Here is a 13,893-nt window from a genome sequence, read left to right on the forward strand (position 1 = left end):
AAAACATAGCTGAAGAAGACGTATCTGTTATTTTTCTATGTAAACTTGAATGCCCTTTATTTTCTGAAGTTGGCAGCCCTACTGTCATAGGGAAGTACTTCTGTCAGCTTCACAGGTCCGGGTATGGTGGAAGCATCACTTACTGATCCAGGATCAATGATCGTAGCAACTATTTTCCGATTTGAGCTTCAGAAATGCTTGGGAAAATGTAGCTTGTTTACCAACAAAATAATTTCTCTACTGAAAGGCAATTTTGGTAACCCTTTCTATGAAGCCCGAATTTATAATACATTATAAGGATATTCTTAAGGCATTATAATGAATGGATAATGTATTATGAAAAAATGATAATATGTTATATCAACTCATGAGTAATCATAACAACAACTATAATGCATCATAATACTTATGTATTTGTGGTTATAATTTAAAAGTATGATAACACTCTGAACACCATATTAAATCTATATTTACAGTATAATGGACTGTATCATATATTGACATTGTTTATGATCTGCACAGTATCTTACTACAGCTTGAGAGTGGTTAGATGTTGAGTGTTATTTGAGTGTTTCCTGTGGAGCTGATGTTAATTAATTTATGTGAGCTTAATACTACAACTGAGCTTAATACTACAATATATATATATATATATATATATTAGTGCTGTCAATCGATTAAAAAAAAATAACTAATTAATCGCACAATTTTTTAAAATTAATCGCGATTAATCGCAATTAAAAGACTGAAACTTTTTGGATATGTAAATGTAAAATGTAAATAATTAATGTAAACTCAAGACAAAGAAACTATTTAAATTCAAAATATGATCGTTTATTGGAATTTTTGTTTAACTTGTAACACAGATTTTCTCATGTAAACAACATACCTGCAATAAACCATCAATATTCTCCAAATTAACTGTTGGCTTGAAAGCCATATTTATTACAGAAATAAAAACACAGGCATGTAAGTACCATTTGAATTTCAAAACAATCAATGCCAATAAAAAACAAAAATGATTTCCATGTTGAATTCTAAGTGGACTGCAAAAAAATTCCAAAGTATAGTCATTGCCAGTGCTTTAAGTGGGCCGGTACACACCAGTACTCAGTACTGCCACTTCCAAATATAGCTCTTGAGCGTACCGCCACCTCTCCGTGCGCCCAGAACGTGCTTGTAGCGTACCGGTACGCTCATTTGGACATCTGTTTTAATAGAGGTTTTAATCTTTTACCTGCACTGCCGATTTTCAGAGCGCCCTTCACAATGCAAGCTTCCTAATTCATCCCACTCAGAGCAGAAACTACATTACCCATTCACCCTTAAGTTATACAAGTGAATAGCGCATGTGTCGCTTTTCCCACTGTTAAGTGTCAACAACTCAACGTGGCCGGAGAAGGTGTGTGAAACTCGTTGTGAGTTATACTAAAGCAAAATCTTGAGTATTTATTGCCTGATAAACATTAAAAACTGTCTGCGGAGGTTGAGTCGTCCTGCCGCCCCCGCTGGCTGCTCATTGGCTGCAGCATCTTTTTTCTAAGTTCTAAAAAAATACCGTAGACGGCAAGGCACAAATTTAGATATTCATTTATCTAATTAATCTATAGCCTATGCACAAAGACAATATGATCTTTTTGTCCCCTTTTTGTTTTAAAGCTTGATGAAGAGAGAGAGCGCAAGTTGCTGCAGCTGAGGAGGACAGTGATGCACGCGCACAGGAGTGATTGACAGTTCGCGGCACTGTGTACAAAAAATACTCCGCTACACAATTATTTCTTTATTTCGTTTAAGCTTATTAACGTTAGCGTTACAGAAAGGTCTGATTTACGCACTGTTACAACAGTCATTGTTTTTTTGTTTTTTAAACAATGACATTTGAGTTCATGATTTTAATGTTGCTGTTTCTTGTGGCAGACTAAATGAAGAGTAATGTTTCTTGTGGCAGACTGAAGAGTAATCCGGCAGAGTTTTATACTGAAACTTTCCGTCTAAAAGTCCTTCCTTGGTCTTATCCATATTTCTTTGCACGTTGAACACACATAGGCCACAACTGGAAATAAAAAAAACTGCAACCGCGTTAATTGCGTTATTTTTTTTTAACGCGTTAAATATTTCAAATTAATCGAATGCGTTAACGCGCTAATTTTGACAGCACTAATATATATATATATATATATATATATATATATATATATATATATATATATATATATATATATATATATATATATATATATATAATGCATTATGCATTAATTATAATGCCTTAAGAATACCCTTATAATGTATTATAAATACGACCTTCATAGAAAGTGTTACCACAATTTCATTCAGAAAACAGTCACTTTTATTTCCATTGAGTTGAGAAGGTTGACTGACATCAGTTGCTGATAGCTTGACAGAAAGTGAGAGCATAGGGAGGATGAGAAGTGTAGGTAGAGTTGTATCAACCGTGTAGCAGTGACAATGTATCCCAAAATAACCAAGAATATTGCCAAAAAGTAATAAGTAGATGATAAAAAGCAATGGTCCCAGCACCGAACCATGAGGAACTATGGCGATTCTTGATGCAACATTTTTCCCTGAATTAAATAGTTTTTTGTGTGTGTGTGTGTGTGTGTGTTGATACGACCTGAACCAGGCAAGTGCATTATCAGTGATCCAAATAGCAGCCAAACATTATAGCAGAACTTATGGTGTCAAAGTCTCGACAATGATCAAGATGGAGAAAAGGCCGTTGTCAGATGCATGTAGAAGATCATTAGTCATTCTTACCAAAGCTGAACTAACTAACTGAAAAGGTTTGTAGAGGTTATTGTTTTGAAGATAAGCTTGAAGTTGGGTTGCAATAGTCCATTCTAAAAGTATAGCAATGAATGGGAGATTGGAAATGGGACAGTCATTATTTTGGTCATGATGAGGATCCAAGTCAGGTTTCTTAAGAACTGTGGTAACAGAAACAGTTTTGAGAGAAGGAACAGTGGCAGTGAGTATGGAAGTGTTAACTAAGGATGCTATGAGTGGTGAAATAGAGGGCAGACAGGTTTTAACCAGAGCAGTAGGGATGGACTCTAGTGAGTCTAGAGATTTCTTCGACTAATGGAGGCTGAAAGGTCAATAAAGTAGATAACGATGGGTCCAGTTTGGAGGTAAGATGATTTGCAGTTTCTGCAGGCTTTAATAGTTTGTTGATAGTAGAGAATACAGTCTGTTATTTTCATTAATACTAACAGAATATGAGTGGCAGTCAGGGCACTTTTATATGAAGGAAAATGATCTGTATACATCTGTTGATGAATAGATTTTCCCTTAAAGGTGAGTTTTCAGGAAGTATTACAACTCAAACTTACTAACTCAGAGTAACATGCAAACTAGCTCTTGAAAACAAGCATTTATTTCATTTACAAATTATGAAAGAATACAACTGCAATTGACCCTGAAATGTATGAGGCATTGTTTTTCTTATGTATCTGTCAGTGTGACAAGAAGGGCTTTACTGGTTTAAAAAAAAAAAACACCACTAAACATCCACAACAGACATCACACAGAGTTGGTTTCATTGGTTTGCGGCCAGCAAACAGTCATATACAGGTTTCTCAAGCCAAAGCATCTAGACATCGACCTTTGTTTGCAAACATAAACGGTTTTACATAAAAAAATACAATTGCACTATACATTATACAAAACAAAAGCCAACAGAAACTCTTAGAAATGTCCATACAAAAGACTGCTGGGCAATTAGAGTTCAGATCATTCGTATTGTGCTGTAAAGCTGCACAAAGTGTGTCCATGTGAGTGCAAATAGGCTCATGTCTCTAGAGATGTTTGTGACTTCTGCGGTTCAACGATATGGCTATGACACCTCTGGCTCTTATCTGACCAGATGGAAGGTCAGCCAGTACATGAAGACGGGCTGCGCCGCAGCGATGGCCATGGTCAGGTACATTCGCAGCTGGTTTTTGGCTCCTCGCACTAACCGACCCTCCGCGGCCGCTTCAGACAGGATCTTTAACCGCAGTGTCCGAATCTGTCCCAAACACAGGAGAACCATCACATGAACTCTAGAGATCAGATTCAAACTGACATCACTGTATCTTTCAATACGCACCGTAAAAACAAAAGTAGAGACGCAGCACCAGAGCAGCGAGAGGTGGTATCCCATCCGGCCGAACAGAAGTCCTGCGATCACGCCCACGATCATCCTGAGCAAACAAACACAGCAAGAATTCACACAATGGTGAAAGAAGGTGGACATTGTATGCACTTCAGAAAACACACATTCAGAGTGTACTTTTTTTTTTTGCAATCAAGGACTTTGTTTGAATAACTTTAAAACATAATAGTATAATAATAGCCATCTTTAATTTCTGGCTAAAGTAATCCTTTAAAAGCGTGTGAATCAGCCTAATCATTTGACTTTATTTTTCATGTCTCATTTAGTTAAATAACATTTTAAAAACTACCCGCTAGCACCACCCAGAGTCCAAAACTTAAAGGGTTAGTTCACCCAAATAGCAAAATTATGTAATTAATAACTTACCCTCATGTCGTTTCAAACCCGTGAGACCTCTGTTTATCTTCAGAACACAGTTTAAGATATTTTAGATTTAGTCCGAGAGCTCTCAGTCCCTCCATTGAAGCTGTGTGTACGGTATACTGTCCATGTCCAGAAAGGTAAGAAAAACATCATCAAAGTAGTCCATGTGACATCAGAGGGTCAGTTAGAATATTTTGAAGCATCGAAAATACATTTTGGTCTAAAAATAGCAAAAATTACGACTTTATTCAGCATTGTCTTCTCTTCCGTGTCTGTGTGAGAGAGTTCAAATCAAAGCAGCTGGATATCCGGTTCACGAACGAATCATTCAGTTCACCAAATCGAACTGAATCGTTTTAAACGGTTCGCATCTCTAATACGCATTAATCCACAAATTACTTAGGAACTTTTTTAATGTGGCTGACACTCCCTCTGAGTTCAAACAAACCAATATCCCGGAGTAATTAATTTACTCAAATAGTACACTGACTGAACTGCTGTGAAGAGAGAACTGAATATGAACACCGAGCCGAGCCAGATAACGAATGAATGATTGACTCGTTCTCGAGTGAAGATCCAGTTGCATCGGTGTTCGGATCACCAGTAGTTCTTTCGGACAGTTCGATTCAATAAACCAGTTGAAGAAAACGGTTCACTGGTTCTTTTGCGCTCGACGTAATGGCGTCATTGGGGATGACTGGAAGCCTTTGGTTTACCCGCGCTCATAACATTAGCACAGAATCAGTTCAAAATCAATCACCAAAAGAATCAGTTCGGTTCAGACGCTCTGTGTGTCGGTTTGCTTCACGCTGAATCACACATGCGCAGTATCATCAGCTCCTCGGTTCACCAATCGGACGCGTCTGACAGAAACGGTTCTTCACTCGTGAACGAGTCAATCATTCATTCGTTATCTGGCTCTGCTCGGTGTTCATCTTCAGTTCTCTCTTCACATCAGTTCAGTCAGTCACTGTTTGAGTAAATGAATTACTCTGGGAGATTAGTTTGTTTGAACTCAGAGGGAGTGTCAGCCACATTAAACAAGTTAACAGCTTAAGTCATTTGTGGATTAATGCGTATTGGAGACACAAACCGTTTAAAACGATTCAGTTCGATTTGGTGAACTGAATGATTCGTTCGTGAACCGGATATCCAGACTGTTTTGTTTTGAACTCTCTCTCACAACAGACACGGAAGAGAAGATAATGCTGAATAAATGCATAGTTTTTGTTATTTTTGGACCAAAATGTATTTTCGATGCTTCAAAATATTCTAACTGACCCTCTGATGTCACATGGAGTACTTTGATGATGTTTTTCTTATCTTTCTGGACATGGACAGTAGACCGTACACACAGCTTCAATGGAGGGACTGAGAGCTCTCGGACTAAATCTAAAATATCTTAAACTGTGTTCTGAAGATAAACAGAGGTCTCACGGGTTTGAAACGACATGAGGGTGAGTTATTAATGACATAATTTTGCTATCTGGGTGAACTAACCCTTTAAAATTATAAAATTGTTGTAAGTCTAGGGAAAAGACTGATTAACTAATGGTCTTACCCAACATATTTGTATCCAGAAAAGGCCACCAGATCGATGGTGGTGAGGTCAGTGTTAACCGTTACCAGATACAGACTGAGAAGAACAGCCAAGACCTCAATGATGAGCCACACCAGCGCCGAGGAGGCCTGAATGCCCAAGATCTCCGGAGAAAACCTTTAAAAAAAAAAAGATTGTTTGCTTCTGACTGTACTTGGCTTGACTTTAACAGGGTATATACAGACCTTCTTACGTTAAATGTAAGCTGATACATTTAAGTAAAGCAGAGGGAATAATCAAGATGTCACAGTTGGCCTTCATCCATAGTTTTGGACAAAGATTTGCTTATTGCTTTATTAGACAACCTTAGCCTATAATTATTACATTATTAACCTAAAGTAAAACATGAGCCAAGTGTTGTGCTACATTTGACAGTGATAGATATGTCAAAGTTAGATCAATGGTTCTCCAGCTATGGCTCACTATTGCTGGATACGATTAAACATACAATAAAATCATTGAAACAAAATCTCTTAAGTTTATGTTTGGCTTTATCAGAGCCATGCTAAACCTCCAGATTAAGCATTACAGTGAGTGTATAACACTATGCCCTTCACAAGCCATGTCAATGTTAGTCACAATGGTGGTACCTGAAAAGCCTAATATTTTCTGAGGAGGTACTCTGTGACAAGTTTAAGTCAATATTGAGTCAATTTGAGAGGTGGAGCAGCACCCCATGGACTGCCTGCTTGAGGCCTAGACTGGAGCTATTAATCCTAAATATGCATATTTAATGTAAATTAGTCTAATCCAACCTCCATTTAATTAAATCAATTTTCCAATATTATAGCGACTATTATCGAAGAAGCAACAGTAAGCTAAATAATAAAATGATCACAAATTCGTGAAAATGTTCGAATACAAACAACTATGTAAGCATAAAGGTCTACCAAACAGGGTTTCCAGGTATTTATTTATTTATTTTAGTTTAAAATGACTGATTTTAACTGCAGCTTTTCTCAAAATGTGCAATTATATTTGCAGAATTTCTTATTGTTCTGCAGTGAAAATATACCACAGAGAACGTTCTTCTAACTCTGTTGTGACTTTTCTGACTGAGAGGCACTGTAGGCCTCCAGAATAACGTTCGAGGACACCAGCACAAAAGCCATTAAGATCTACAGAAAGAGGCTCATAATGTCTAAATATAATTTAATGAATACAAAAATATATAGGCTATATTAGGGAGTGGAAAATGACCTATAAGTACATCTCTGCAGCCATCTACTAGTGGTTATTTAATATATATATTTTTTTTATTTAATAAAGTGTTTGCTTTCCTACATTATAAAACTTTTAGTTTTATGAACAAATATCGTCACATTAAAAATAACTTTCAAATTTGGTAATACTTAAAGCACTGGAGTGCTGGGAAAAGTTGTGTGAAGCATTTAAAATCTCTTGAAGCATAAGAGCATTTCTGCCACAGGTTGTTCCTGTAGTGTACTGTTAAATCCATGGTCAGTGGTGGAGATTTGTGGTTATTGAACACTGTTTTTCCTGGTTTCCACATCAGTGGCGTTTGTCCTGATATCAGCTTTAACAGAATTCTTCGCTGAAGATGAACGCTTCTCACAAGATTTCAGAGATGTTATTGATTCTGATGATATCGCTCAGGTCCTACTCTCAACATATAAATAAAAATGAGAATTTTTAGAAGAAAGGCCTTCACTTAACACAAATTTAAAATGTATTTAGGGCTCGAAAATTTAATACCTCGTCAGATGACGCTTATTACTTTTAATGCCCTTATTTTTGGCTAATTTCATTCACTACCTTTTACAAACCCGCGGATGCCCTGTTTAAACATGCTTCATGGATAAAGGGTTTTGGCAGATCTTCTAGTATTAAAAACGTGTGTGTTTTCCTGGAATACAAGTTTGGACAATCTGGTCCCATTGGTTGGAAAACTGAGAACAGTATGTGGTCGAGAGCAGACCGGACAATAGCAGGAAGTCTCAGAACATTCTCCTTTTCCTGTCACATTCATGCACCATTAAAACACAGATCCCCATCGTGACACCACATCTATAAATCAAGCTTCACGGGTTAGTAATAAAAGAGTGACTATTTTAATCATCTGAACCGGGAATTTAATAGCTCTTATTGATTGAAGGCTAAATGGAAAAAGTAAAAATCACATTGTGAAAACATTACTACTTTTTTAACAGCTTTACTTTCAGACTTTTTTTTTTTTTTAAGAATTTACTTTTTTTAACATTCTTGTTAAAAGAAGAAGAAAAAAAAGTTTTACTGCATGGTACATTTAAATAATTATTTAAGCATTCATAGTAAGTCAAATTGAAGGAGTGTGCATAAAGGCATTTTTGTAAATTAAATGGTGAAATATATCAACAATTTATCAGTAAGACAAAAATCTCTTTTTTTAAAATTCTTTTTAAGGGGCTCGAAGGCAAATCTTTACTGGCTAGAATAGTGCCGTTTGATGAATGTCACTAACAGCAGGGCAGTGTCAGGTCAGAGGTCATGCATCGTCCAGAGCTCTTACCGGTTCTGTGTGCCCAGAGCCAGTCCTGCTACCAGGATGTATGTGATGAACCCCATCACTGCGGAAACAGAACAACACAAACACAAACACATGCATGTAATGAACAGCCCACAGCTTCTGCACTGAAACGTATGGTTTGGGGTCATACCGGGGATGTACAGGTCAGGGGCGTTGATATCGAAGCGCGGGGCGACTGGAGTGTCCTGCTGATAAATCACCTCCCAGTTCTACAGAGAAAAACACTGTATGGGTCAATATTATCAATTTTTCTTGCATGCCAAAAATCATTAGGATATTAAGTAAAGATCATGTTCCATGAAGATGGTATAAATTTCCTAACGTAAATATATCAAAATGTAATTTTTGATTAGCAATACGCATTGCTAAGAATTCATTTGAACAACTTCAAAGGTGATTTTTTTTCAGAATTTATATATATATATTTTTTGCTCCCTCAGATTCCAGTTTTTCAAATAGTTGTATCTCAGACAAATATTGTCCTCCCAACAAACCAGACATCAATGGAAAGACGATTTATTCAGCTTTCAGATGGGGTATAATTCTCAATTTCGAAAAATGGATATATATATAACATTTTTGGAGCTTGACAGACCCTGGTCATAAAAAGAGTCTTCAAAACTTCTCCTTTTTGGAGTTCAATGGCAGAAAGTAAATGAGGGGTTTGGAAAAACATGTGTAAGTGATGCCAAAATCATATCCTCAACTATCCTGTAAATACAGAGGTTTGATACTTGTAAAAAAGTACCGAATGTGCACTTGTGCGCTTCAAATCTTAAAAGTTTATATTTAAAAAAAACTGTACTTGCAGATGATATATAAATGGCATAGAATGCCAATGAAGTGCAATTGTTTGCATTTAAAATACGTTTAAACACATTTCCATTGCAAATAACAAGCAATTAAGTGTCCAACAGACATCACATTCAGTTCACACTCAAGTATATGCTTTTCAAACATATTATATACAAAACACAAAATAACAACTCTCTTAATGCAACAGCTCTGTAGATCTGTAAGTGTGATCTTACGTCATGCATGTAGGGAAACACCAGCAGACCGAGCTTCTTGCCCACATATAATGTGTCCACCGCAAAATAATACTTTAGCTTCGAGATGGGGATGAACCGATCCAGCTGTGAACCAAAAGTAATTTAATAATCCACTCCAAAATAATAGGCCTGCAGCTATGACTCATATCCCAAAGCACACACCACATGCTCTCTTACACCACGACACACTCACAGAAGTCCACACGACACACTCACAGATGTCCAGAAGACAAACTCACAGACGTCCAGAAGACACACTCACAGACGTCCACACGACACACTCACAGACGTCCACACGACACACTCACAGACGTCCACACGACACACTCACAGAAGTCCACACGACACACTCACAGACGTCCACACGACACACTCACAGACGTCCACACGACAGACTCACAGACGTCCACACGACACACTCACAGACGTCCACACAACAGACTCACAGACGTCCACACGACACACTCACAGACGTCCACACAACAGACTCACAGACGTCCACACGACACACTCACAGACGTCCACACAACAGACTCACAGACGTCCACACGACACACTCACAGACGTCCACACGACAGACTCACAGACGTCCACACGACACACTCACAGACGTCCACACGACACACTCACAGACGTCCACACGACACACTCACAGACGTCCACACGACACACTCACAGACGTCCAGACGACACACTCACAGACGTCCACACAACAGACTCACAGACGTCCACACGACACACTCACAGACGTCCACACGACACACTCACAGACGTCCACACAACAGACTCACAGACGTCCACACGACACACTCACAGACGTCCACACAACAGACTCACAGACGTCCACACGACACACTCACAGACGTCCACACAACAGACTCACAGACGTCCACACGACACACTCACAGACGTCCACACAACAGACTCACAGACGTCCACACGACACACTCACAGACGTCCACACAACAGACTCACAGACGTCCACACGACACACTCACAGACGTCCACACAACAGACTCACAGACGTCCACACGACACACTCACAGACGTCCACACGACACACTCACAGACGTCCAGACGACACACTCACAGACGTCCACACAACAGACTCACAGACGTCCACACGACACACTCACAGACGTCCACACGACACACTCACAGACGTCCACACAACAGACTCACAGACGTCCACACGACACACTCACAGACGTCCACACAACAGACTCACAGACGTCCACACGACACACTCACAGACGTCCACACAACAGACTCACAGACGTCCAGACGACACACTCACAGACGTCCACACAACAGACTCACAGACGTCCACACAACAGACTCACAGACGTCCAGACGACACACTCACAGGCGTCCAGACGACACACTCACAGACGTCCACACGACACACTCACAGACGTCCACACGACACACTCACAGACGTCCACACGACACACTCACAGACGTCCACACAACAGACTCACAGACGTCCACACGACACACTCACAGACGTCCACACAACAGACTCACAGACGTCCACACGACACACTCACAGACGTCCACACAACAGACTCACAGACGTCCACACGACACACTCACAGACGTCCACACAACAGACTCACAGACGTCCACACGACACACTCACAGACGTCCACACAACAGACTCACAGACGTCCAGACGACACACTCACAGAAGTCCACACGACACACTCACAGACGTCCACACGACACACTCACAGACGTCCACACAACAGACTCACAGACGTCCACACGACACACTCACAGACGTCCACACGACACACTCACAGACGTCCACACAACAGACTCACAGACGTCCACACGACACACTCACAGACGTCCACACAACAGACTCACAGACGTCCACACGACACACTCACAGACGTCCAGACGACACACTCACAGACGTCCACACGACACACTCACAGACGTCCACACAACAGACTCACAGACGGCCACACGACACACTCACAGACGTCCACACGACACACTCACAGACGTCCACACGACACACTCACAGACGTCCACACGACACACTCACAGACGTCCACACGACACACTCACAGACGTCCACACAACAGACTCACAGACGTCCACACGACACACTCACAGACATCCACACGACACACTCACAGACGTCCACACGACACACTCACAGACGTCCACACAACAGACTCACAGACGTCCACACGACACACTCACAGACGTCCACACAACAGACTCACAGACGTCCACACGACACACTCACAGACGTCCACACAACAGACTCACAGACGTCCACACGACACACTCACAGACGTCCACACAACAGACTCACAGACGTCCAGACGACACACTCACAGACGTCCAGACGACACACTCACAGACGTCCACACGACACACTCACAGACGTCCACACGACACACTCACAGACGTCCACACAACAGACTCACAGACGTCCACACGACACACTCACAGACGTCCACACGACACACTCACAGACGTCCACACGACACACTCACAGACGTCCACACAACAGACTCACAGACGTCCACACGACACACTCACAGACGTCCACACAACAGACTCACAGACGTCCACACGACACACTCACAGACGTCCACACGACACACTCACAGACGTCCACACGACACACTCACAGACGTCCACACAACAGACTCACAGACGTCCACACGACACACTCACAGACGTCCAGACGACACACTCACAGACGTCCACACGACACACTCACAGACGTCCACACAACACACTCACAGAAGTCCAGACGACACACTCACAGAAGTCCAGACGACACACTTACAGACGTCCAGACGACACACTCACAGACGTCCACACGACACACTCACAGATGTCCACACGACACACTCATAGACGAACACACGCAGGGCGGTTCCTAGAGGACTGACGTACGTTCTTGTCCATCATCTCTCTGCCGTGCGAGGCAAGGCTGCTGCCGTAAGCCAAGGCCAGGTTAGACATGGGGTCCGAGATCAAAGCCTGTCCCGGACACACACCAGGGCCTTTCCCCACACCGCTGAGGTCGTGTTTGTCCCCTCCAGCGCTAGTGTCGTCGAATAACAGACTGGGGTCCCTGGGGTCCCCCAGGGTCCCTCGCATCCTGACCCCCGCCTCTGTAGACAAGAATCACATCTAACTCAGCATCAATACACATTATGTACACAAATGACTGCACTTGTTGGCAAAAGCCCATAGCAAACAGTCACAACACATCATTCATGAATATTACACAACTCATCCGCTAATCTAAAGGGTGATTCCAAATCATGAAATCATTTAGATGGTCACATTCTGAGGTTTGATCTACTGAATGCATTTAAACAAGCAAACCAGAGCAAGAATAAATAACGGTAAGTTACACTGAAAGGAAACACGCCTGAATTTGCTTTTGTTGTAAACGCAGACAGTTATTTAATAACCAAACAACACACAGCTAACCACATTATTTTCATCTGATCATGAAATATGTGTCCTTTATATCAAACACGATCATTTATCCACTCAGTTATTAAATACGATAGGGAATGATCACGTACGTAACTTACGCTGTCTGAACCCACTCTGGTTTGGATACTCCATCGCTCCCAAAAACGTATATTTAATTAAATAGTGAGGCTACGAAAACATATATAAATATTTATCCAAACATTTAGACGCCTAAACACAGAGAAGCTGCCGGTAGCGAAACTAAAATTAGCACCGCGGAAATATCAATGAAACTAGAGAGGAACAGCGAGCGTGTAACTGACATCACTTCCGGGTCACGTCGCAACGTTCCGCGCTGTCATTGGAGATTTTCTTACTTTTGCCAAGTCAAAAGTGAGCAGATTTTATTTATTTATTTATTTATTGGTCAACATATTATTATTATTATTATTATTATTATTATTATTATTATTATTATTATTATTATTATTATTATTGTTGTGTAATCATATTATTTTGTATTTTATTATTTTAGTACTTTAAAATTGTGCATCTGTCATCGTTGCCTGGTAAAGGAAGGCAACGTATGCATGTGCCTCACGTATGGAAGTTTAAGGTAAATCAGTGACAGAACTAAACTTTGTTTTTTTACACAATTTGTGTAAAGTTGCAGACATCGATCAGTTGTTTACAAACCTTCTCAATGTCTGCAAAG

General features: G+C 40.5%; 1 protein-coding gene across 2 annotated transcripts; it reads right to left on the bottom strand.

Annotated features, from left to right (window-relative positions):
* Positions 1-3,379: 3,379 nt before the first annotated feature.
* Positions 3,380-13,521, bottom strand: yif1b (Yip1 interacting factor homolog B (S. cerevisiae)). Of its 2 annotated transcripts, none has more exons than XM_052583106.1 (8): positions 13,298-13,521; positions 12,645-12,865; positions 9,699-9,803; positions 8,798-8,876; positions 8,650-8,707; positions 6,102-6,257; positions 4,112-4,205; positions 3,380-4,030 (listed from the first exon to the last, which is right to left on the bottom strand). In XM_052583106.1, exons 1-8 carry the CDS (start codon positions 13,329-13,331, stop codon positions 3,875-3,877), a joined length of 903 nt encoding a protein of 300 aa, XP_052439066.1. In that variant the 5' UTR covers positions 13,332-13,521; the 3' UTR covers positions 3,380-3,874. The 2 variants fall into 2 exon arrangements, with proteins under 2 accessions (XP_052439066.1, XP_052439065.1); XM_052583105.1 differs by having other exon boundaries at positions 13,289-13,521.
* Positions 13,522-13,893: the final 372 nt, after the last annotated feature.

The sequence above is a fragment of the Carassius gibelio genome, chromosome B18, assembly GCF_023724105.1.
Source record: "Carassius gibelio isolate Cgi1373 ecotype wild population from Czech Republic chromosome B18, carGib1.2-hapl.c, whole genome shotgun sequence".
In the NCBI taxonomy this organism is placed as follows: Eukaryota; Metazoa; Chordata; class Actinopteri; order Cypriniformes; family Cyprinidae; genus Carassius; species Carassius gibelio.